Source organism: Schistocerca piceifrons, chromosome 4 (genome assembly GCF_021461385.2).
Source record: "Schistocerca piceifrons isolate TAMUIC-IGC-003096 chromosome 4, iqSchPice1.1, whole genome shotgun sequence".
NCBI classification, from domain to species: Eukaryota; Metazoa; Arthropoda; class Insecta; order Orthoptera; family Acrididae; genus Schistocerca; species Schistocerca piceifrons.
The window spans coordinates 387,988,792-388,015,660 of NC_060141.1; the positions used below are offsets into that span (position 1 = coordinate 387,988,792).

The 26,869-nt window shown below is 46.3% G+C and overlaps 1 protein-coding gene across 1 annotated transcript in view; it reads left to right on the forward strand.

The window, feature by feature from the left end:
* The window catches only part of LOC124795863, a 76,528-nt gene extending 50,425 nt beyond the window's left edge, over positions 1-26,103 (forward strand). The window contains exons 2-8 of the mRNA XM_047259945.1: positions 7,961-8,164; positions 12,280-12,489; positions 16,212-16,504; positions 17,671-17,858; positions 19,574-19,938; positions 21,939-22,402; positions 24,621-26,103. Of these exons, the coding sequence (XP_047115901.1) occupies positions 7,961-8,164; positions 12,280-12,489; positions 16,212-16,504; positions 17,671-17,858; positions 19,574-19,938; positions 21,939-22,402; positions 24,621-24,921 (2,025 nt within the window). The 3' untranslated portion in view covers positions 24,922-26,103. The remainder of the gene's footprint in view (positions 1-7,960; positions 8,165-12,279; positions 12,490-16,211; positions 16,505-17,670; positions 17,859-19,573; positions 19,939-21,938; positions 22,403-24,620) is intronic.
* The last annotated feature ends 766 nt before the right edge of the window (positions 26,104-26,869 follow it).

The following is a 26,869-nucleotide window of genomic DNA, read 5'->3' on the forward strand; positions in this document are numbered from 1 at the left end:
AGATAACATATTAGGAATACAACGGGAAATATGTGTGTTTGGGTGTGTGAAACCATTTAGATTTTTGCATGTACAATTACACTGTTTTCAGCTAACGTTTGGAGGGTAAATTAGCATGAAAACTCACGGTCTCGTAATGGAAAGGAATTACTACTATCTGTAACACCAGTTAGTTGCCTCTGGACTAATCCACGTAATTGGGCTTCCAGTCTGATCAGTAGCAGAAAACATTGCAGCCACGTAAAGGCACCCATTCAAAGGCTGACCGAATCTGTTACTTTCACGCGATTTGTGTGTGCGTGGATAGAACCAGCAACAGGTACTAATATAAAACATATTTCAAAATTATCCTAAATCAGGATCAGTGACTCCATTCAGGACAGAAACGAGAGCCAGAGGCTACAAACTGAAGACGTTTGTGTGCTACTTGCATAAGGCGAATGGTCTATTGACGCAGTTATTGCCAACTGCACACGCTTCTGAGGTGAATGCCCAACGCGGTGATGTCTGGTGGATAATTCATGCTACAGTGAAACACCAGACCATCCAAGTACTCGCAGTGCCAGCTCAGCTAAATATTTCAGCGCATCCTGCTTTGTATGGGGCTCGTAAGTAGGCAGAAGGTGTATACACTCGTAGTAACGACGATTTATCTATAGAAAAAATAAAACTGGACTTTGTTCAAAACGCCTCTGAGCACTATGCGACTTAACTTCTGAGGTCATCAGTCGCCTAGAACTTAGAACTAAATAAACCTAACTAACCTAAGGACATCACACACATCCATGCCCGAGGCAGGATTCGAACCTGCGACCGTAGCGGTCGCTCGGTTCCAGACTGTAGCGCCTAGAACCGCACAGACACGACGGCCGGCAAACTGGCCTTAGTGCGCAGACTCGGTTGAACACCATAGATTCCATCTTATTGTAACTAGAATGCCGTTTTGTGTTCTTTTGAAAGCATTTAGCCATGACCTGCAGTTTAAGTTCGAGTCACGGAACAACTCGGCATTTTTTACACATGTTAGTGGTTGCCAGACTTGGGAGGAACTGTACTAGATATACAAAAAATTCTAGTACAGGATGGGGATTCAACCCCGATCTTTAGGATCCGTAATGTGACACTTATCCACTTAGCCAATTGTGGAGGCTTAAATGTCACATGATAGAAGATGCTAAAACGAGTTTCGTGTAAATCTGAAGGCTTTCGTGACCATTGTCATTGCCGGCCGCCGGTGACCGAGCGGTTCTAGGCGCTTCAGTCTGGAACCGCGCGACCGCTATGGTCGCAGGTTCGAATCCTGCCTCGGGCATGGATGTGTGTGATGTCCTTTAGTTAGGTTTAAGTAGTTCTAAGTTCTAGGGGACTGATGACCTGAGATGTTAAGTCCCATAGTGCTCAGAGCCATCTGAACCATTGTCATTAATGGTAGTATCTTCCGAATCCTTAGGCCACGTCACATCTCTGTTCAAGCTTCTTCAGTGCTTGACATTTCGATCCTTTTGCAGGGATCTCGCTACGGTCGCAGGTTCGAATCCTGCCTCGGGCATGGATGTTTGTGATGTCCTTAGGTTAGTTAGGTTTAACTAGTTCTAAGTTCTAGGGGACTAATGACCTCAGCAGTTGAGTCCCATAGTGCTCAGAGCCATTTTTTGCAGGGATCTTCTTCGAGATTCCACTGGTGTCCCTGGATGGCTGAACATCAGGCATGGCACAAGTTTAATCCTGAAGAAGATCGCAGCACGAGGTATCAAAACGCCGAGCGCTGAATAAATAACAACGGAAGCTCATTAACAGAAGCGAAAAGTAACGACTGCCATTCACACAGGATCTGCTACAATACACCCCATTGACAGAACTGAGGTCTGAATTCAAACTCACTTGTACCCAGTGCTTGAATACATTGTTTATTAAATTTGGTGCCCCACCAATGCTGTATTTAATGTTCACTTTGTAGTGTTCCTTTCACAGTCAAGTTGCGGGTGTTCGTTCATTAATTAATGTTTCCCTGCACGATCCGGTAAAATCTGTCTCAAATTCTACTGTGCCTACAAATATATGTCCAAACTTGTAAGTTTCCAACACGGCCATTTCTGTAATTTAGGATCGTGTCAACATGCTGCTTGTATCACACATTGAACCGATGTTTTTGAGTACTCTGGTTGGTATCCATCTACAAAAAACCGTCTTGAGCTGTAAACAGTATTAAACTCCACCGTAGAAACTTCGGGGGCGATTGTGTATACCATCACCAGAGTCAGTGTGGCAGGCATTTGTTATGAAACGTAAGGCACTCACAGACACGTGCCTCACACTTGCTGCTGATTCAAGACACCGTGCTGATTGAAATATGTATTATCGACCATTAGTTCATTACCTCTGCCACCGTCTGTATAATTTCGGTTTGACACACCCGGTGCACCGAATGACTTGGAAGCGTTCGTTATACGAGTATCTATGGTCACTGCTGGCGTCTGCAGCTGCGCTTGACTACTCGCGTATGACGTGGCTGGGGTGGAGAGGCGGTCGGAGCCACGGCGCCGGCTACCCCAGCGGCAGAAACCGGTCGCAGGTGTGCGGGCCTTTGTGTCGCAGGCCGCAGGTTGCGGCTCCTGTGGAAACCTCTCGCAGCTTCCATCCAGCCAGTCCTCTGTGTGTTCCTACGGCACAGGCCACAACCTATCGCAGTCATAGCTCCACCAGCTTCCCACTTGCTAGCTAAACACGGTACATATTAACACTGTAGTAGTTTATCGGTAATATTGCTATAAGCTACGTATCGTATCGAAGTACGAATCAGAGCAAACATAATGGTTTCTCCCATATCCGTTCATTTAAAATATGTTTAAAATTCTGAGTTACAACCGTAGCAAACCATTAGCACAAATATTGAAAAATTAAAAAAAAAGAAATACAAGAGTACTGACTCTATAATTGTAAGATATGTCGTACAGTACGACAACATACTTAAAGTAGAAAGTGTTTTAATTTTTTGGGGCTACTGATGTAACATTATCCTAATTGGAAAACTCCCACTCTAAAAAATCACGAAACTTCTCGGGTCACCAACATTTACCGTACCCATGATCTTAAATAACGAAAAGTGCGAGGTCATCCACATGAGTGCTAAAAAGAACGCGTTAAACTTCGGTTACACGATAAATCAGTCTAATCTAAAATCCGTAAATTCAACTAAATACCTAGGAATTACAATTACGAACAATTTAAATTGGAAGGAACACATAGAAAATGTTGTGGGGAAGGCTAACCAAAGACTGCATTTCATTGGCAGGACACTTAGAAAATACAACAGGCCTACTAAGGAGACTGCCTACACTACGCTTGTCCGTCCTCTTTTAGAATACTGTTGCGCCGTGTGAGATCATTACCAGATAGGACTGACTGAGTGCATCGAAAAAGTTCAAAGAAAGGCAGCACGTTTTGTATTATCGCGAAATATGGGAGAGAGTGTCACAGAAATGATACAGGATTTGGGATGCACATCATTAAGAGGAAGGCGTTTTCCGTTGCGACGGAATCTTCTCACGAAATTCCAATCACCAACTTCCTCCTCCAAATGCGAAAATATTTTGTTGGCACCGACTTACATACGGAGGAACGATCGCAAAGATAAAATAAAGGAAATCAGAGCTCGTACGGAAAGATATAGGTGTTCATTCTTTCCGCGTGCCATACGCGATTGCAATAATAGAGAATTATGAAGGTGGTTCGATGAACCCTCTGCCAGGCACTTAAATGTGGTTTGCAGAGTATCCATGTAGATGTAGATGTAGTGCTACCATTAGTTTTAAAGAGAAGAAACTAGGTTATTCCAGGGATTTCCATTAAATAAACATATTTCTTTTCCGGAAACACAACTTCCAATGATAGCACTTCAGAAAACTGAAGCGTGTTGAATTATAAATGTTCATATTACTTCCTGTATTGTATTTCTCTGTATTGTAAGCACTATGTAAACAAAAGGGTCTAACGAAATTTCCCGAGAAAATAACCTAATAAGACAATAGTGGAAGACTCACTCTGTTACACACTGACCTGCGTAAAAATCGCATAATGCTTATGAACTGAATGGCACGCAAGACAACTTTATGGAACGCAGGCGAGTGCTGTAAAACACCGCATGTGTGTGCTGCTAACATAATCCAAGATGGAAAGTACAAAGTACTCAGTCAGGTTCTGAAGAGGTGACGATAGAAACGTGTAGTGGATGGATAGTTAATCGTCACAGTATCGCAGAATTTAGTTTTATTTGTGCTTTATTAACCAGTAGCTGAGCTCTCTCAGTACTCTGTAACAGGTAAATTACACTTACGAGCGTAATTCTCGCAATTTATTTCGGACTGTGACTAACCAATCATTGAGGAAATGAACTGTTACATTGATCAGTGTTACTGCACCATGAAACGCGTGTTTCCATTGCAGCAGTAGCTCACATCATCTCTTGTCCTCTGTAATCTTGAGACATGTGGCACTCGAAGCATAGTGCACAAGTCTCCAATACTCGGTGACTGGTCTACCGTGGAATTAAAGTTAACTCCCAGTATAGCTAGTAATATAGGCAACTTTGTTTTATTTCAAAGATTTTTGGGCATGAGGAGTGTCACTGATCTCGAAGAACGTCGAGGCTACCGCAGGATGACCCAGTCTCCCCAACTACTTTCGATGTGTGACATATTTTATTACTAGCAGCGGCCGAAAACAATCTAATCTGATTGAAAGGGAGTCAGTTACAAAAGCTTTCACCACAGCTAGCGAGGTAGGAGTTCTGAGAACTGCGCCAGCCGCTAACCGTTACTGCAGCAGGTTCCACGTTGCTGCTGCGGCGGCGGCATCAGCAGCAGTCGTCGTAGAACCGCTACGTTGCACTACTTCTTGCTGCCCGTAGCAGCGACGCGGAAGAAATGTCCACCAATCGTTTCCAGCAAAGACCACGATTTATCCCAATTACTTTCTTTAGCTACCTACGACGTTAACATGTACACTGCGATGAAACGGAAACAATAGGGCCACTGGCTTCCTCGTACGTGCTGCGGTCGACCGCTCTCAACCAATAACAAAACAGGACGTCTAACAAAATTTAAACAGTTTTGTCACAAACGAATGAAGTAGAAGTTCAACCATTGTTGACTGTTATTTGATACAGTACACAAGAAGTAAAATAATGTTATATTTTGGACATGAACAGCATCAACAGCTGTGAAAATAAGATCGTGTGTCTGCACTACACCGCAACAATCTTCAGAATATTTAGAACAATAATTAACTCACTGCTGTTGAAGATTATTTTATATAAGACTGAAACAAATATCATAGATGTATATTACTGAAGTACGCAAAACGTATGTTAGTTGTTTGAAAATATATACAATTAACACGCTGAACTCCGCGTCTCATTTTGATAATCGGTCACCCACACATCGAGATATCTTTATATTTCTCGCACGTGTAAGAATAAAATACAGCTTGCATGGTTTTATAATAACTTCTGTATGCTCTATCCATGACAATCATAAATAATAATTTTAAAATAAACATATGTGCAAATACAAACATAAGATACCACAAATCGGCGCAACTTAAATATTCGGCCATCTCGCAATGAACAAATCAACATCTCGATTCGTAGAAATAAAAATGCTTGTTAATATCTTTTTTTTTTCTTGTAGACAGTTTTTCGAGTTACTCGTAATTATCTTGGCGACTTCGAGTTGGGCACTAACCCATTCTTCTTTAGGCCTCCTCTTTGGTTCCTAGCATCTGCTCAGGATTTGGCATAAATCGGCAGTAACGTTGTAAGTAGGATTGTGAGAGTATGGAAATATACGCAATTAAAAAAACACCGACAGGTAAAGTTCGTGCGCCTTATTTTGCTGGTCGTTGTCATAAATCTTAAACGCTTTTTCCAACCGTTTTGTGCACACTCACTTTCAAAATGATATGAGAGCCAAGGTTGCCCCTTTATCCCCCTGCCCCCATCCCACACCTAGCTCCGCCCACGTCCGTGCTTTACACTGATATACTAGAGGTTTCCCTCCTGCAATTCGTCATTGTCGTTCTTGCGTCTCCGACGCGCCACACCATTTGATTTAATACAATGAATTTACCTTCGTTCGCAAATAAATCAACTTGGCACCATTCAATGCCTTTACTACAGTGCCTTTACTACCGTAGCTCTTCGGTAAGCCCAGCCTATTTTTTTCGTTGTTTTCGCTAATACAGTTATTTTATGCCAGATGCACTTTGTAGACTTGAACTACGCAGAAATTAATGGAACGACGGTCTTCTCAGTCCTTTCCACCGAGCTAGATGAGGATGCTTAGTGCTCTTGACTCGTATTCGGGATGGCCGCAGTTGAAATCACCGTGCAGTTGAAATCACCGTGCGTCGTCCTTGGTTCGTCTTAAACGTGTGGTTCGTATGAAATGGGCGCAGCCGACTTTCAATTGTCTGATGACCTGCTTTGCCTGACGCTGCATGGAACGTCACACGCTGCTAGGACATAGTGCAGAAGCTTAAAAATACCAAGTTGTAAACACATGTGGCCTACAAATGTTCAGTTTTTGTAATTCGGCCTGCGGCTGCTAAAAGGTCCCCGACTCATGTCCTCTACCATTGGTTCCCAACCTTTCCGAAACCATTACCCGTGACTACAATCAAATATTAGCTAGTGTCCCTCTTCCCACCATCATCATGAACGTTAGCGCCTGACTAAACTTTAGAATGAAAAACTTTTTTTGATCAGTTTCAGTTTTAAAATGACGAAAGATAAATGATATTAGTTTGTGTAGGTGTTTTAATGAGTCAGTGAGAGACTTGTTTCTAGCAACCTTTTTATACAATGATAAAGGAATTCACAGAACGTGTCGAGTGTTACTCAGAAAAGAAAGCCATCCACCTTGAGGTAGGCACTAGACACCAGTTACAAAACGTGCCTGCTGTGCTCCACTCCTCTCTCTAGGTGACTTTCTTCAACTGTATCGTGCATCCCCATATAAAATAAACCAAATTGAAATGTGTGTATTATACTTGAAGCTTACTGTGGGTAAATCACTTTATTGGTGGAGTCGTTGCTTCTGAATTGGCAGAAATTGCAAGACATGAGGCTGTGAATGGTTGTGTCGACCACTGCCACTAATAATAATGTGTTGGCCCTACAGAAGTGAAGTAGCCATTACATAGTTACTGTTGTCTAATGCTGCCATTTAGTTTATTGTTGCGATGTGAATAACGAAGCAATTTCTGGTGTATTGTGAGAATTTCTACAACACTGAGAAGGCATTTTCATGAGATATTTATGCATATGTGGCGTACATGTATCAGTTTTACTGTCACAGATGCGTGGTACAAAGTGGAAAGTGTGTTGTTGTTGTTGTTTTGGTCTTCAGTCCAGAGACTGGTTTGCTGCAGCTCTCCATGCTACTCTATCCTGTGCAAGCTTCTTCATCTCCCAGTACTTACTGCAACCTACATCCTTCTGAATCTGTTTAGTGTATTCATCTCTTGGCCTCCCTCTGTAATGGGTGGATTATGTGAGAAAGATGTTGTTGAGGCTTGCTAGTGGGCGATCCAGCTTTCATGGAGGGCGTAGGCGGCAGGGGTCTCGAGGATATTTTCATTACATCTTCATAAAATTCTGATGTACAGTATTTGGCACGTAATTACTATTACACATGTATGCATTAAAATGCTGTAATTCTGCTTTATAAATTTTAGGAGGTAAACTCACTTCCCTACTTCACAAATCAGCATTAGAGTGGAACTGGTGGACGGTTACAAAATTTTACTGCTAAAAGAGATCAAAAATGTACCGTAGGTAAGACGGTTGTTATCCCTGCATTAGGGAGGTAATTAGGGCCAGGTTGAGAAGCACTGTCCTGGACGATAGTTGACTGTTGGTGCACAGGCTGTGAGTAGAAGTGAATGTGTGTGGGTGCGGCAGGTGGTGCAGCTGGGCGCGGGCGCGCTGCCGGCGGGCTCCTCGGTGTCGGTGGTGTCGGTGTCGGGGCCGCGCGAGCTGCACGTGCTGGCGGGGGCGCTGTCCGGCGTGCGACTGCTGCAGCGCCTGCGCCTGCGCAGCATCGGCAAGGTCGTGCTGCGCAAGGCCGCCCTGCACGCGTACGCCGAGCCCCACGCCATCCTCGAGGTGAGCACTCACCAGCCTCACACTGCTCCTACCAAATTCTCAACGTAGCTCAGAATACTAACTATCTTTATCCGCGAAACCATCTCCCCTACCATCTTCTTGGCAGACACTGGATGATTTCAAAATGAAATTTTCGCTCTGTAAAGAAGTGTGCACTGAATTGGAAACTCCCTGGCAGATTAAAACTGTGTGCTGGACGAGACTCGACCCCCGGACCTCTGCCTTTGTCGGACAAGTGCTCTACAACTGAGGAACCGGAGCACGACATTTCCGCCAGTACCTCATCTCCCACCTACCAATCCTCACAGAAGCTCTCCTGCGAAACTTTCAAGACTACAGTCATCTTCCAGGAGTGCTAGACGAGATTCCTCTTCCATGAATGCTGGTCTTGCAAGTTTCATAGGAGAGCTTCTGTGAAATTTGGTAGGTACGAGACGAAGCACTCGCGGGAGTAAAGCTGGGTCGTGAGTCGTGTTTGGGTAGCTGATTTGGAAGAGCGCTTGCCCGTTAAAGCCACCGATCCCGAGTTCGACTTTCGGTCCGGCACACGATTTCAATCTGCCAGCAAGTTTCACTGGATGACGTGTGTAGCTCGCAATAACGCTATTGTGTGGTGTAGTGTGTTGCTGTTGGAAGAAATGTTAACATAAATGAAGTTTCATGATCTATATAAATGACCTGGGTGACAATCTGAGCAGTTCTCTTAGGTTGTTCGCAGATGATGCTGTAATTAACCATCTAGTAAGGTCATCCGAAGACCAGTATCAGTTGCAAAGCGATTTAGAAAAGATTGCTGTATGGTGTGGCAGGCGGCAGTTGACGCTAAATAACGAAAAGTGTGAGGTGATCCACACGAGTTCCAAAAGAAATCTGTTGCAATTCGATTACTCGATAAGTAGTACAATTCTCAAGGCTGTCAATTCAACTAAGTACCTGGGTGTTAAAATTATGAACAACTTCAGTTGGAAAGACCACATAGATAATATTGTAGGGAAGACGAGACAAAGGTTGCGTTTCATTGGCAGGACACTTAGAATGTGCAACAAGTCCACTAAAGAGACAGGTTACACTACACTCGTTCGTCCTCTGTTAGAATATTGCTGCGCGGTGTGGGATCCTTACCAGGTGGGATTGACGGAGGACATCGAAAGGGTGCAAAAAAGGGCAGCTCGTTTTCTATTATCACGTAATAGGGGAGAGAGTGTGGCAGATATGATACTCGAGTTGGGATGGAAGTCATTAAAACAAATACGTTTTTCGTCGCGGCGAGATCTATTTACGAAATTTCAGTCACCAACTTTCTCTTCCGAATGCGAAAATATTTTGTTGAGCCCTACCTACATAGGTAGGAATGATTATCAAAATAAAATAAGAGAAATCAGAGCTCGAACAGAAAGGTTTAGGTGTTCGTTTTTCCCGCGCGCTGTTCGGGAGTGGAATGGTAGAGAGATAGTATGATTGTGGTTCGATGAACCCTCTGCCAAGCACTTAAATGTGAATTGCAGAGTAATCATGTAGATGTAGATGTAGGCGCTCCGTCACGATTTCCTCTGCTGTGCCAACCTCTAGAGCCTCAGAGAAGCACTTCAGACCGAAATTCCCAATTATCAGAGGTAGTCAGAAGTTTCATTTATAACATCTGTATTTGCAGGTAAATGTATGCAGTCGTGGTGTACGCTGAACTCTACACACCGCTAAAGATGCCAATACAACTGATTGATACAGTGGAGTATCGTGCAGTAATCCGCAACAGAGGAAGTGGCGCAGCGGTGCCAGGCCAATTCAGACGGCTAAAGAAACAAAAAATTAATTGCGTAATTTTGTACCCTTGTTTTCGAGTTTATGTTGTAAACTCGGACTACCCTCCAGTATTGGTTATACTCCGTTTTCTCTTTCGCCCTACAATTTTGCCTTCCACGGCTCCCTCTAGTACCGTGCGAGTATTACACTGATGTCTTAACAGATCGCCTATTATCCAGTCTCGTCTACTAGATAACGTTTCTCACATATTCCGTTCCTCGTGGATTCTGTGTACGACTACCTCATTTATCAATCCACTATACTTCTGGAACACCACGTAAAGTTCCGATTCTGCTCTTTCTGGGGCGTATATCTCGAATAATAAATAACTCGGCGATTGACAATTGGCAGTGGTCGGCGTCTGTGTTGCCAGCTGATACTCAACACGCCACGCCTTCGTGCCACTAATAGTTGGTTTCGCACTGCAAGCGAATCTTAAAGCGTTGTTGCATATTATGACGGGAAGGGAAGTTGTGGTCGTATCAGTAAATAAAGCAGCTGCCGTAATTCCACGTAGCTATAGTCGGATTTACAGTAGCTGGCATTTTACAGCTAGCTTGCTGGACCGCTGCCAACACGAATACACAAACGGCAGCCTAGCGTCGTGGCCGTCGTGGCTCCCACTGTCTCGACGCTTCTGCTGCGCTAAGCTTCGCGAGAGGCGCTCCAGAAGGAACGAGATTGGTGTATCGTTTGGTTTGACGTGCCTTACGATGCGCAGTGAAAGTAGTCGAAAGAGTGGCACTGGCGACACACTACAGAAATCGTACCGAATGTGATTTTTGTAAGAGGTAGAGACTTTTTAAACTTCACATTTCTGACGAGTCAAATAACGAAAAAAAAAATGCAAAAACTACCGTTTTCCGAACCTTATACATATCAATCACAATACGATACAACAGTCTGAAAACATCTGTTACCGAGCGAGATACTTTGGTAATCAACGAAAAATAAAAAGTATTTCAATGACTTAAGTAGTTTTGGAGATTTGAAGTAATAAGTATGAACTGTTTTCGGGCCGAGGACATTTAACCCTTTTAAAAAGAAAATGGTTTGAATTAAAATTAAGAGGAGTATAAAGATCTAGACTACACTTGAATTTATTTTTTACGCGATTTGTGTGGGGGATAGACATTAAACCGATTTTCTATCGCCGGGTAGAGCTGCAGCACCTGCCTGCAGACAATGCTTCTGGCAACTGGTAATTCTTAGTAACGTTTAAACACTCTCGAAGCAACATAGATGATGCTCAGACGAGTAATTTGATACAAGACACATCAGGTCTCAAATGCCAGGAAACACCCCAAAAATAGATGACAAATGTTGAAGATGTGTCGTCGCCAGGTGACGAACGTCGCCGCACGGGCAGCGGATGGGCTGGGACGTGATTGAGCGATGCAATAATACTTGCATTCGAGCAAACTGTGCAAATTTCGATCATCTTTCGTAAATTTGATCTGCTGTATTCGTAGAAGTTACATAATTATTGTCCTCACTGTAACCAAGACAACCCTGTTCTTATTTTGTGTTTCTTTCTTATTGTCCTTTTTTTGTGTACAGACGTGATTTAGTGTTCATTTACCGGTAGGGACGCAATTCTGAAGCTTACATTCATTTACTTGTGACGCAATAACGTAGGTTTTTGTTGTACTGTACTGTGCAATAAACCAGCAGAGACCGAGAGACCGGTAAATAATAAATCTTATGCCACTGTAATCACATAATTGTACACGCAATGAAAAACAAAATATTGTTTGCGAGAGGCAAGACTCGATCCCTGAGCCCCACGCGCTAAAGTCCCGGAGCCTCACCGACGTGAATACTGGGTTGGGTGGGATGATCAGCTGCGACAGAGCGACGGCCTCATCCGCTGCATGTGCGACGGGGTACGTCATGTAGTGACGTCAGACATGTCATCCACCTTTTGGATATTTTCCGACATTTGCGACCCCACGTGTCGTAATAAATCACGTGCCTCGGCGTCATCTGCGTCGACGATAATAAGAATCAGCCAGTAGAAAGCGGAACGAACTGGCCACTGCCGGCCGTAGTGGCCGTGCGGTTAAAGGCGCTGCAGTCTGGAACAGCGAGACCGCTACGGTCGCAGGTTCGAATCCTGCCTCGGGCATGGATGTTTGTGATGTCCTTAGGTTAGTTAGGTTTAACTAGTTCTAAGTTCTAGGGGACTAATGACCTCAGCAGTTGAGTCCCATAGTGCTCAGAGCCATTTGAACCATTTTGAACTGGCCACTGGGTGACTGCCGCTGCTCGACGTATGTTGGTTGTTTGTAATGACAGTGTGTGTGGGTGCGCAGGTGAGCGACTGCGGGGTGCTGGTGGTGGAGTCGAAGGCGTGCCAGGGCCTGCGCGGCGCGCTCATCGCGCTGGTGGCGCGCTGCGGCCACGTGCTGCTGCAGGCCGGCGTGTTCGCGCGCCTGCTCGCCCTCGCCGTCGCGCACGTCCCGCACCTGCAGATGCAGTCCAACGCGCTCGCGCTCGACATCAGCGCCGGACAGGCCACCGTGGTAAGTCGCACCATCACTACGTCTACGTACAACCAGGAACTAACTTTTTGATTTTCGTCATCTCTGATATTTTATGGGTACTGAAGTCCATGTCTCGTTGACTATCACTGTGCGGTATGAAGTTTGTACGGTTCCAATTACCTGAAAGTCATGGAACCTAATGTTCCGCCGTGATGCCAGTCACTTGAATTCAGTCGCACGTTCCAATTTTGAGAAAATTGCTTGATCACTAACGTGTCGTCTAATATGACAGACGCAAGTAGCTATGCCAAGTGTGCTCAGTAACTTGAGCGTGGGCTGCTGCTCTGGTTACCTGCAACCGTCTCTCTTTACCAGTGAAAATGTTCCCACTCAACTCTTGTAATAAGTTAATTTTGTAACACATTAATTTTTTTTGGGGGGGGGGATTATAATTGTTATAATTGTACACGGTTTTTAGTTTGTGCCAACTGCCTTGCCGCAGTGGTGACACTGGCTCCCGTCGGATCAACGAAGTTAAGCGCTGTCGGGCTTGGCTAGCACTTAGAAGGGCGACCGTCCGAGTCTGTGGAGCGCTGTTGACAAGTGGGGTGCACTCAGTACTAGTGACGCCAACTGAAGTCCTACTCGACTGAGAAGCAGCGGATCCGACTGGCAACGGGCGGAAGAATGGTGTGCTGATCACATGCCCCCCCCCCCCTCCTGTCCGCCCTCGATAGCTGCGTGGTCAGCGCGACAGACTGTCAATCCTAAGGGCCCGGGTTCGATTCCCGACTGCGTCGGAGATTCTCTCCGCTCAGGGACTTGGTGTTGTGTTGTCCTAATCATCATCATTTCATCCCCATCGTCGCGCAAGTCGCCGAAGTGGCGTCAAATCGAAAGACTTGCGCCAGGCGAGCGGTCTCCTCGACGGGAGGCCCTCGTCACACGACATTATTATTATTATGCCCCTCCTCCCCATATCCTCATCCAGTGACACTTATAGGCTGAGAATGACACGGCGATCGGTCGGTACCGTAGGGCCTTCTGATGCCTGTCCGGACGGAGAGAGAGAGATTTTATTTTGTAATTATATTTACCTTCTTGAGCACTTCGGTACTATTTTTGTATCACGCTACTTCTCCATTGTAATTGTCACTTACGTTGCTTCTCAGTTGTAATTGCCGCTTACGATCATTTGTAGCCTCTAGACGGTGGGTCAGTGCATACTGGAATGAATAAATAATCAAAGAGACATTGTTCAAACTACATATCGTTCTGGAGCAGTTTCTCTAACCGAGTTCTTTCCTACATGGGCGTGCACTCTTCATTTCTAAAACACCATTAGCGGAAATGGTGACTGTATAGGCCATGAAAGCCTTCATCGACATTGAATGGTAAATACGGCAGAACATGATGTTCTATATTTCCTGCTATTGCTTTCAATAAGCTTAAACATTCTGCTGGCGCCGAGTCACTCAAACTAGTCAGCCGTAGAAACTTAAACGGAGACAGTAATAGATGTGGATGTTTACTGATCCATAACATAACATTTAAAGTGTAACTTGTAATTCAGAAATTGACAATGTGAATTAAGGTGAGCTATTGGGCAATTTCACTAACATAAACATTTTCCGCTGCAGATAACGTCTCTCCGTCATCGTCTGATAAAGTTTCAATCGGTCAAAATAACGTCACATTAAATGACGCAGCTGACTACCGTTATTCCCGACGTTGCCTTCGAGCTGCACTTCACCTGTCGTCGATTTCCTAATACTTATCAATAATACTTCGAGTAATAGTCGCCTATTTTCTAAAACTCGTTTAAAACCTGGATTTCAGTTCTCCAAGGTTTCCTGATACTACTCTCGGCATACATCTCCAATTACTGCTTTATCATGTTTCTCTGCGGAGATATGAACCTGCACGCCTTTCTCTTTTTGCAGCATTTCGAAGTGTTTGTAATACAGTTAGCGTCGTAGTTGGCTGTCCAACTGCGATTAGTCAGACGTCTCGGAAGGGAGGTTTATGAGGGGGACGGGTGGGTCGTGCTCATGCCGCCGCTGTCTGCCTGACTCTCTCTTTCGAACTTCTAACTAGAAACGCGAGAGAGGAAGCAGGGGAGAGAACAAAGGCGGTTCTGTTGTTCAGAAAAGTCCGTCACCACTCAGCCCAGATTAGGTGGAATGTTCTGGCTGCGGAGCACAGTGCACGCGGCTCACGCCTCAAGTGCCAGTGGGGCGGCTGGGAGCAGGGCGAAGGAAGGGCGAAGCAGGCAGAAATGTCAGGTCTGCTGTCCAGTGTTGCGGAGGGCGGCCACTGGTCACTTCTTATTAGTGCAGAATTTTGCTTCTAGAAACATATTATACATAACGCAGTACTGGCTGTATTTATGAAGATGCATCTTAAGCTTCCCGAATTAAAGTGAAACGTCGGTTCCGTCGCCCTCCGTGACGTTTCTTTGCGTCATTTCTCACGGCCCCCGCGGGCCGGAATTCACGTGGCGCGCGAGCCGTGTTAGACTGATATTTGGAAAAGAATCGTTTATCGGGAAATCGAGATTAATACACGGCAGTATTGCATTCGTAAAACAGTCTTAATAAGAGTCGGAAACCTCACTTCAAAGTTAATGCGGACATTACGCCAACCACAGTGAAGCGGCTCTAAAATATTCCGATCTGTGGAATGAAAAATATAGTGTCAGCAGTTAGTGCTCCGTCTGTAACCGGTTACTTGCATCTTCCGCAGACAAAAATGAGCCTCCTTAGCCCAGAAGGACCAGGAGCGTATTAAATCTGCAGGATTCAAATAAGATCATGTTTCGAGATTTGTCGGGTTAGACAAAACCACGTACAAATCTACTGCCTAATTTAAGTTAGAATGCGATAGCTATTCATCTCAACCTTCTCTTCTACAGACTCAGAAATGAAGTGTTTAAATGGTATTTTCTTATTAAGCGTACAAGGGACGTGGCACTGGCTGAGGAACGCATCCTTGTCGAGAGCAGTGGATGAGTCCATACCTTGGTTCGAAGATTTCGCGCACCATAGTCGCACAGAAAGTTCTTGATAATCACGCATTGTAATTATATGGGGATCGTACACAGTAACATTAATTTTTTTCGAAAAAGGCAAACAAGTAAGCAAAAATCTCATTAAAATTGTGTTTGAGAAGGCTGCAGGAACGGCTAGCTATTTTAATCACTCAACAAAGAGTGCTATAAGCACTATTTCGGAAATACGGGGAAGAAAATTTATTTTTAGATAATATTGCCAAAAAGGCTGTCAGGGTGTCTGACAGTTTCCACGTGGCACGTGTTCAATATTGTACATCATCATTATCGTGATACTTCTGCTACGATATATTTTCACCCACTTTTTTTATGAGATTTCCTTCTGCCAGTGTGTGCTCTGGTCAGACCTGTTTTGCTTCGATTGATCCTTTATGAGCCTAACTTCTCCGGCGCTCTAGTGAGAAACTGTCGACTTCGAACGTCTACATTTGTCGAATGAATGCTGGCACTGACATCTCGTTAATATAGTCATCTGGAGACTCTCTAGCTGCACCTTACAAGCCATGCTAGATATGCGTAGTGTTTCGAGCTCCACCACGCCTATCGCACGGTGGCAGTGCACATCTGCGCTCCGACCACTGCAGTGGTCCCCTGCCCTTCCCTGCCGTGCCGACGGCGCAGCTAAGGGCCACTCTACCACTCGGCAGATAATCGGTGTCCCCTGCTGTACCCTGTGCTCGCCCTCCTGCAGGTGAACCTGACGCACGTGCTGATGCCGGAGCTGGCGAAGCACACGTTCCCGTCGCCGGCGGTGGAGGTGCGGCTGCAGGACTGCGAGGTGGTGTCGGTGCGCGAGGAGGCGTTCAGCGCGCTGTCGCTGGGCAAGCTCTCGGTGGTGAACTCGTCGCTGCACGACGTGGCCGCCTCCGCCTTCTCGGACCGCACGCTCATCGACCAGCTGCTGTTCAGCGGCTCCCGCATCCACCGGCTGCGCGGCGGCGCCCTGCTCGCCGGCGTCACCAACCTCACCATCGAGCGCTCCAGGTACAACCCGACACTCACACTGACCCTCGGCAACCTGTAGCTCAACTTCGAGCGTTCATCCCTATCAAAATAACTCCGTGTGGCAAGTTCTTGTACGCAGTGGCTCCTTCAGCAGTCTCCAAGCAGCAACAGCGTGCTTTCCAAATCTTTCCCTCTTACATTACACCCGAGGGCTGTTATCACTCTTTACTGAATAGAAGCATACTGACTCAGGTTGGTATTCTAGGATATGACCAGACCTCGAGATGCAATGGTTGACACAACCCCTTACGCTGATTTAAGTATGTATCTACGCCGCTGTATTCTACATGTATGTAGAAGGAAGCAAACAAAATAAAACGCGACAAACTCAGGATGATTAAAAATTACTAGTAAATACTGGAAATGATGTCATCGCACTTCCCAAAGAAACTGTTGTCCTATCCTTCTTTCGCATGAGGCATGTCAAGCTCACACATGAATTTCTGAGAACACCAGCACAGGAGTCACTGTAGATCAGTTATGACTGTTGAACATCATATTGTCGAGTGCACAGACTCAAAAGATCTACGGGGATGATCCTATTTCCGCAACTAAATCATTAAATTAACCACAAAAGATTAGCTAGTACGACAAGATCCACTTTCCTCGTCAGAAAATTGAATTTAGTGATATCACTTTCGTAATCTCTTATTTATTCATTGTACTTTTTATTCAACCCCTCTGTTCCTTTATAATTTTGACATCTCAAGAATTTGTTACACAGGTAGAGGAGCACAGCATGATGCCACAGAATGCTCTCCCTCCGAATGCCACAAAAAAACCAGTTATCACATCTCACTGAATTTCTTTTTCTTGGGGGGGGGGGAGCTAATTTTTCGCTTTCCCCTTATGCAAATAATGCTTTCTTGCTGTTTCCATGGGAGAGGTCTTTCCTCTGTCAAAGTTTGTTCCATTGGTCGTTTTGACGCGCCTTCTCATAGTGACATGCCAAACCTTAAATGACTGTTATCTCCTTTTTGCTTTGTGTTTGGGAATCTCGGTCGATCACACTAATCCCTATTCATCCATGCTGATGTTCGCGATCAATTACAGCTATGATGAGAAATGCCTATAGAGTTCAATTAATATGACCAAACACTATGTGTATGTTGTGAGTCAGTGAGTGCTGTGCTGTTTGCTCGCAGGATAGATGAAGTGGAGAGCGGCGCGGTGAACAACACGGTGGCTGTGGTGACGCTGCAGCACAACCACGTATCTCTGGTGCGGCAGCAGGGCTTCGTGCTGCGCAAGTGGAACCGCCTCAGGGTCGTCAATAACACCTTCGAGCAGCTCGAAGAAGACTCCATCTGGGCTCCCTACCAGACAGTCGCCGGTAAGCAGCCAACATTACGCATTATCCCTCCCGTAAGCGCCATGTTTTCTTTCACTTTCAGCGAAAATTGTGTGTAGGCAGCGTTACAGCGAGCCGGATTTATTTTTGTTTTTTACTGGAGAAGACGCCGTTAAAGTTATTCATTTGGTGCATATCCATTGATTTCAAGCTTTAGCAGTACTGCACAGCAACCGACAGTAGTTATACAATGTTTAACATTTCCAGAAATTAAACTACCGGTAATGTGGATTGTACCACCCCCTACAGCCAATGTTCTGAGGACGAATAAAAAATTTATCACATAACAACATCACCATTCCCAGGTAGTGAATTATGATGTTGTTGTCTGCAGGAAAGTACTGCCACTGGCTGGTCATGTGGAAATCCGAAACTACATAGATGGTATTTCGCTTGATGTATGGAATAGAACCTCTCTTCTGATATAAATAAATGCAGGACAAGAACCATAACAAAGGGAGAGATCTCGGCTGTAACCGATTACAAGATCTGCGATGAGTCGCAAATTGGATGGTCATCAAACTCAGTATATGAGAAGGTGAAAGGAACGTCCTGGGCTAGAGGTTTCTGGGAGTTTACAATGCATCTGTAAAGGAAACCGCTCGAAAGACGCTAGTAAGATCAATTCTGCAGTACCGATCAGCTTTCTAGAGTCTTCCTGATGTAGGTATGACTATAGACAGCATAGGAACTCAGAGACACAATGTTAGGTATTGCAACAGGTTAGTAGGGCCCTTACGAAAGTGCACCAGGTGTGCTCGATGAATTTTGTTCGAGTAAGTTTGGAAAATTCGAAGGAAACTCTGTAACAGTTCCGATGCCACCATCATATATGACATGTAGGAATGATGAGAATAACTTTGGGGTGGGACACATATCGAGGTTTAGAAACAAACACTCCATACTCAGAGTCAATGGGGCGACAGAGTGAATGGAGTGAACAGGGCGACAGAGTGAACGGAGTGATGGAGTGAACAGGGCAACACAGTGAACAGAGCAACATTGTGAACAGGGCGACAGAGTGAACAGTGTGGACGATACAACGGCGTGCATGGGACGACAAAGTGAACAGAGTGAAATAGTGAACGGGGCAATGGAGTGAAAGGGGCGACGGAGCGAACAGGGCTACGGAGTGAAGAGGGCGATGCAGTGAACGGGTTGACGCAGTGAATAGGGCGACAGTGTGGATGGGGCGACAGTGAGGTGATGGAGTGAGCAGAGTGAAACAGTGAACGGGGCGGCGGAGTGAACGGGGCGACGGAGTGAACTGGGCGACATAGTGAACGGTGCGACACAATGAACAGGGCGACTGGGACGATGAGTGAATGGAGCAAAAGAGTGAATGGGGCAACGGAGCGAATGGGGTGGCAGTGCGAACAGGGCGACAGAGTGAATGAGGCGACAGAGCAAAGGAGGCGACTGTGTGTATAGGGCCACTGTATCCTCTACCATGCATGGTACAGAGGATTTTGCAGTAAATAGACCGAGGTATAATAAGAGAGAGAATATAAACCGTTACTTTACCTTAGTTAGTGTGCTCACGGAATAGGACAGAAAGTCGCTAATGCTGATACGAAGCAGTATCCAGTACAAACTATGCAGTGGCTCGCAGACTATACTCGTAGATTTAGGTGGGGGGATGCCACGATAGCAAACTGTGGGCGTGCCGTGCATGTGGCTTTATGTGTGTACGGCAGGTGCGCCAGTGTCGGAGCTGCGTTTCTCGGAGAACCGGCTGGGCGCGGTGTCGGCGGGCGGCCTGCGGTGGCTGGGGGCGGCGGCGGCCGGCGTGGGCTCCAAGACGGCGGCGGGCAACGTGCTGGAGGGCACGCCGTGCCGCTGCGACCTGCTGGGCGAGGAGGCGGCGGCGTGGGCGGCGGACGCGCTGCTGTGCCGGCCGGCGGCGCCGCTGCTGGCGCGCTGCCTGCGCCCCAGTGCGCTGCCGGGGGCGGCGCCGCAGCCCGCGCTCTCGCTCGCCAACTTCACGGCCGCCGTCTGCGGGGGCGGCGACGTGCTCGTCTGCCAGGACGCGCCCGCCGTGCTCGCCAACGCCGACGGCGAGGTCAGTACCGCCCTTTCATTTCCGAAGCCGAGGCACGGTCTCAGTCGAAATTATCCGGTATCACCTACTTTGCCTACATTATGTGCGCGAAACATTCGCAAGAATAATCAACACCTATAGATTTCTTTCTTTCATTATCTCACTAAAGAGATTCGCTTCTGCCCACTTGTCATTTGACCTTACGTCCTCCCCCGGTAGCTGAGTGGTCAGCGCGACAGAATGTCAATCCTAAGCGCACGGGTTCGATTCCAGGCTGGGTTGGATATTTTCTCCGCTCAGGGACTGACTGTTGTGTTGTCCTAATCTTAATCATTTCTTCCCCATCCACGCGCAAGTCGCGGAGCCGAAGTGGCGTCAAATCGAAAGATTTGCACCCGGCGAACGGTCTGCCCGACGGGAGGCCCTGGTCACAAGACATTTACATTTATTTTATGTGATCTAACCACTTCCTCGGTTATCAGAATCACGCTTGTCCCTGGAACTAGGTGGGTGGGAACTGGTGACACCTGACACCACGTTCGGTTCGTGATGACGTAATGTGGCGTGTGACGTCATACGCTCTCAAAGAGAAATAAAGCAGAACACTGACGATATTCATTTCGGCTTCAAGTTATTTTTTCGAATACCTAACCAGTGTTAATAAAAAATTGTTGCGAGGTACTGACCTGTAGCGTCGCCTAGGGATTAGGTTAGGTTCAAAGGTAACTGAGATATGTTTTAGCGATAGCAACGAATGCCACGTTATGGCAGCTATAATTCCTGTTGTGGCGCTTATTTTATGGACATTGTATCTCAATGGAAGTATTATGTCCGGTTTTTCGATGACGTCAAAGGTCAATGCAGACACGTGACATCATATGGTTCAATATTTTGAGCTTACGGAATTTCATTATTTGCGCACTCCAAACCATTTTATGTGAACGCTCAACATATCCAAACATTTTACCGCTCTGTGGGGTACAATGCAGTGTGAGCACATTTCTGTGTAATACTATCAAGTGCTTACACGTACTACGTGTATGACTGTGATGAATCTTTGTGCGGCGTGGTAATGCCGATAATTCTGGAAGGATGGAAAGGAAAAGATTGTAAATTCAGAACTGGTACATGATCTAATCCTTTCACTTTACATCTTCCAATATCTTCTATCAATTTACAATTCTGGAAACGAATTGGATTGTAGGTATCGTTCTCCCCTGCACCTCCCGAAATTTTCCTCATTTCGGTGCGTTGCGAGATTTGTCACCCTTGCATATTGGAAGAGGTTGTGCAAGCGCAGGCAGAGAGTTCATTTTTCGTACGAGTATAAGAAGAAAAGATGTGGAAAACATGATTTTCGGTTTCTACAGGTTTGTGGTTTACTAATGGATCAGTAACTCCCTGATTGTTTAAAGAATCCAACTCCCATGTATACAAGAGCTTCAACCTTCTGATTTCTTTTTAAATGAGTTAATGTACTGAATATTTGACGTTAAGGATGTAACTATGTACAAAGTTTTTTGGAAGTTGCCAAGTGCTGTCGTTCTTAAATACTGCATTTTGGCACCATGACTTAAGCTACCTCAAGATATATACACAATTTGTAACTTAAATACTTGGGTTACTGTGATAAATCTTTGACATAGGGTTACACCTGTTACCGAGTAGATTATGACAGGATTTTAAATTTTTAGATTCGATCAGTAATTATACGAAATACTGAAAGTCAATCTTTTGTTGCCGGTTGAAGCCGTAGATTGGTAAATTGTAACTCACGTCTCGGATCATGAAACTGATTAGCCGTTTAGCAATACAATAAGAGATCTCCTGGAGGATCTAGACGACTCTTGTCTCATGGAACAATAGTCCACATTTTCCAGCCATACACGAGGACACTGTAGAGAAGGCTCTTAATAAATCTGTTCATGTAAGCAGCACGTTTTTGTTGTGGAGTTCTGGTCGTTATGTCAGCTGAGCTTTTGCCGGCAGTGAGTGAGTGAGTGGTTGTGGGGTGCCCGCAGGAGTCGGGTCGGCGCAGCACGCTGGTGCTGGCGCTGGTGCTGGGGGCGGCGGCGGCGGGGGCGGCGGCGGTGTGCGGCGGCGCGTGGCTGCGGCGCAAGCGGCGGCGGCTGCCCGCCTGCCTGGCCGCGCTGCTGTCTCGCCGCCTCGACTCCGGCGCGGGGGCGGCGGGGGCGGGCGCGCGCCAGGCTGGCGACGGCTCGCCGGGCCACGAGTACGCCGAGCTGCAGCCGCAGGCGGCCGGCACGGGCCCGGGGCCGCCAGGGGAGGGGGCGGACGACGACGCGCTGCTGCCGGCCGAGGACAAGTGGACGCAGACGCTGCCCGAGGAGCTGACGCAGGAGCTGCTGCAGACGCTGCGCGACAAGCTCGACGACCCCGACAACTACAGCGAGGCGCGCGACATGATCGAGCACCTCTACGACCTCATCAAGGTGGAGGAGAGCGGCGCCGAGGAACGCGAGACGTGAGTTTACACACTACTATCATTCCTTACCACTACGGTATTACGCCATCTACCCGATTTTTGCCCCCACGCACTTAACTGGATTTTAGTGTATGTCCGTGTTCACGTTATGCACAGTGTCAGGAAATACAACAAACAGTATGCTTCGATAAGGACCTTGTTAGTATACGCTGAAAAGAAAACGACGTTACTGTTTTTAAATGGCATTTTACCTAGTTAACCAGTAATAAAATTAGCTTATGTGACGTATTCTGTAGATGAGATTGAACTATAAATAGGTTATGAACAGACCACATGCCTGCCAAAGAATAACTCCTCTCCGTTACTACTGTGCTCTTGAAGACATTGCACATTTTTAGTGAAGCTGGGTATAACAGACAAAGGACGTAACTCAAACATTATTCGTCACTTTTCACTCTGGTCGGCTCTAATTCATTTCAACTCTTAGCCGTGCAATTTTCGCTCTCGTTGTTGTCGTTATCTCACTGCGAAGACTGGTTTGATGCAGCTCTCCCTGTTTCTCTTTCTTCTCAAGTCTCTTCATCTCCAGGTAACTACTTTCAACTTATGTCCTTCTGAATGTGCTTACTGTATTCATCTCTGTCTCCCTCTACGATTTTTAGCCCCCGCCCCCTCCCCAGAGACACTCACTTCCCTTCAGTGATAAGCTCGTTGATGCAGCGGTTCTAGGCGCTTCAGTCCTGAACCGCACTGCTGCTACGGTTGCAGTTTCGAGTCTTGCCTCAGGCATAGATGCGTGTGGTGTCCTTAGGTTAGTTAGGTTTAAGTAGTTCTAAGTCTAGGGGACTCATGACCTCAGATGTTAAGACCCATAGTGCTTAGAGCCATCTGAACCATATGATCCCTTGATGTTTCAGAATGTGCCCAATCAACTGATCCCTTAACACTTAAGTCGGTATTTGATGTAAACAAATGTCTCTTCTTCAAAAACGCTTTCCTTGCCATTGCCACTCTACATTTTATATCCTCTCTACTTCGACCATCATCAGTTATTTTGCTCCCCAAATAGCAAAACTCATCAACTGCTTTCGGTGTCTCATTTCATAATCTAATTTCCACAGCATCAGCTGATTTAATTCGACTACATTCCATTATCCTCGTTTTGCTTTTGTTGATGTTCATCTTATATCCTCTTTTCAAGACACTTTCCATGCCGTTCAACTGCTCTCCCAAGTCCTTTGCTGCCTTAATTATGTTTTTTTAATACGGTTTTCATTGTTTTACTTTACAGTGAGCCTTCGCCTAGTTTTAGTTTTCCCCAGTTTGCCTAGTTTGCGTTTCTTCCAATTCCCTAGGTTTTTTCCCTAGTTTGCGTTTCTTCCAATTCCCTAGGTTTTTTCCGTTTGTCTAGTTTCTGTTTTTTTTTCGATTTCTTTTGTCTGTTTGCGGTTTGATTTCAGGTTTTCGCGTTTGCCCACTTTGCCTTTTTTTCAGTTTGCCGGTTCTTTCACTTTACTCTGTCTCCATAGTTTTGCGATTTTTTCTTTTCAGTTTTTTTGTTTTCCCTCGTTTGCGTTTTTTTCCGTTTGCCTAGGTTGCAATTTTTTCAGTCTTTTTCCCTTTGCCTAGTTTCCGCTTTTTACGGTTGCGTACTTAGCGTTTTTCATTTTCTTGCATTCGCTTAGCTTGCCTTTTTTTAGTTTTTTTCTTTCGCCTCGTCTGCGTTTTCGCAGTTTTTTTCCTCTTTTGCCTAGTTTCCGTTTTTTCCCAATTTTATCCGTTTGCCTAGTCTGCAGTTTTGTCAGTTTTTTCATGTTCGCCGACTGTATGCTTTTTCAGTTTCATCTGTTTGCGTAGTTTGCTTTTTTTTCTTTCAAGTTTCTTCCGTTTGCGTATTGGCAGTTTCATGAGTTTTTTGAGTTTGCCTTTATATTGTGTCATTAGGTCCCTCGTGACGTCGCATTCGGGAGGAAGACGGTTCAATCCCGCGTCCGGCCATCCTGATTTAGGTTTTCCGTGATTTCCCTAAATGACTCCGGGCAAATGCCGGGATGGTTCCTCTGAAAGGGCACGGCCTACTTCCTTCCCCATCCTTCCCTAAACCGATGAGACCGATGACCTCGCTGTCTGGTCTTCTTCCCCAAACAACCCAACCCTTGTGACGTAGTTAATTATGGAGAGGGGGGGGGGGAACTGTTGTTGGTGTTGTCTCGTGTTTGGAAGCGTGGAGTGAGGCTGTGCCGGCGCGGTGTTGCAGGGGCGAGGTGATCCGGCGGTCGGCGCGCGGCGCGACGCGCAGCACGGGCACGCGGGCGCCGTCGCCGCCGGTGGGCGCGGCGGTGCGCGTGTGCGGCGAGTACCTGGAGCCGCGCGACCGCTCCCCGGACCAGCACCTGTACGCCGAGCTGCCGCCCGCCGCGGGCGCGCCCGCCGCCGCCGCTCTCTGCGAGTACGCCGAGCCGCGCGACAGCCACCGCCACGCCGCCCACCACGTCTACTGCGAGCTGCCCGCCAACATGGCAGACCGACCGCTGCCTTCCACGCCCTCCACCCGCTGACACCGTCCGGCGCTGTACCACTCCGCCTCGCCGAGACAATTCGTCGTCCGGTCGTCCTCGACAACCGCGACTGCCCGGACACTACAATAGCGTCCGCAATCGTCGCTCCAGTAGAGCGCGACCACATCCTTCACTGGGGGCAATAATTTCGCACACCGGCGGAGCCAGAACCGCGCCCTCGGCGGTGACGTCACCGTCGTACTCGGCGCATCCCTCAGCGCCGTTCGTCGACGCCCGGAACGGCGCTGCGATTGCGGAAGTGTCCGAGAGTGGAGCGACCACTTGTTGTTGCCGTCTTTCCGGTACCTCTATCCGACACTCGTCTTCCACAGCAGGGCAGCGGGACTGCGTGCACCGTTTACTGTGATCGTCCGTCGTCCAGTGGAGTGACGCTGGGAGTGTCGCGTAGTGTTCCTATGTGTACGAAGACTTCTTTTTGTGGCAGCCTGTTGCGCCGCACGTCCTTTGCATTAAGACTGTGAGGCGGCGCACGAAGCGCCGCCGTCCTTTAGCTGACTGTGATATGTTTTTAAGTGTCACCACTACCCGTGTTCGCGGACATCTGTTATCGTTCGTGTACCGCCTAATGCAGTGCCTGTGTTTTCAGAGCTGTGCTTCCTATGTCGAGGAGCACGTACGATCGTTTCTTTCCATTGTGATTCTAAAAGCGTAAGAAGATAATCGTGCGGCTACAACTGGCGGAGAACGAAATCGTCCGAAGTGGTACAGAAGTTGCTCTATGTGAAGTTATTCTCGTCAACATTTCCTTCGTTTTGTTTAAAATGTTTAAAAGAAATATCGGTGTAAATTATTTTCTCACTATAGCACAGAAAGTGTTTACTTCGAAATTTTGTTCTCCGTCGCAACCTAGCCATTTTCTGTTGGGGAATGTGTGTTGTATGTCGGAGGTTGTAAGAGTTTCCTTATTCAGAGTTATCAATGTCTTTCACGAATAACGAGGTTATTTCAGTTCGCAGTGTCACGTGTGTATCAAAGTAAATTACCGAGCGTCCTGTCCTCTGATGCGTAGGTGTGGTTCTGACTGATGTGCAGCAAACAACGAACAATGCATTGCATAATGTCTTGCATTTCCGTTTGTATATAAATAAATTCATATATATATATATATAAATATAACATGCCATTCTTGCAGCAATAAAACATTTTTATGTGTAAAAATTACATGTTCACTTTCTCTGAAACGTCACTAAACTGGGTTATATTCAGGTAGCACCTTTCCATCTGGTTGTTTCGTCGTTGTCAAGTATAACAGCGGCACACGCTATTCTGCTTCCAGTATCTTTGGTATATCAGTGTCTCCTGTAGCCGAAGGAAAGACCTGCCCGTTGCATCTTTCACTCGAGTCATCTGGCTACGCACTTGGCACACCGCTATACGAGTCGTGAGGCACGAGGTGATGAGACGCCTATTGCTTTAATGAAGCAACTCCTTAACTCGGTCGACTAGCGACCTTAACGAGCTTTAATTACGTAAGGAGAACGTAATTGCAAGAAGAGCGAGTGCTATTTGGTGGCCTCATCCTAGCCGCCACAAAATGACATTTGCGGTGGAAGGAACGGAAGCAGCCTAGTCTACACTTCTTTTCACCAAAGACGAAACATATAATCAGGCCTGTCTCCAATTAAATTGCTCTTCTTGGTATTAAAAACTTAACTCTCCTTCCCGTGTTGATGCACGTATTATCTGCCCCAAATAAATGTGATATGAAAATACCTTACTCTCCGCCATATTTTGCCGTGTATCTAAAAAGAAAACTATTTTACAGACATATGCGGTTTATTTATTTCATTGTTTCCGATTCTGAAATAATTACGATATTATTAAAATGTTTACACTCAACTACTTTGTGAGTGTCCTGCTTCAGTTTCCACCAGTGGCTTGCTACAAGCACTCGTGTAACATTGAACAAGTTGAAAGGTGACTTATT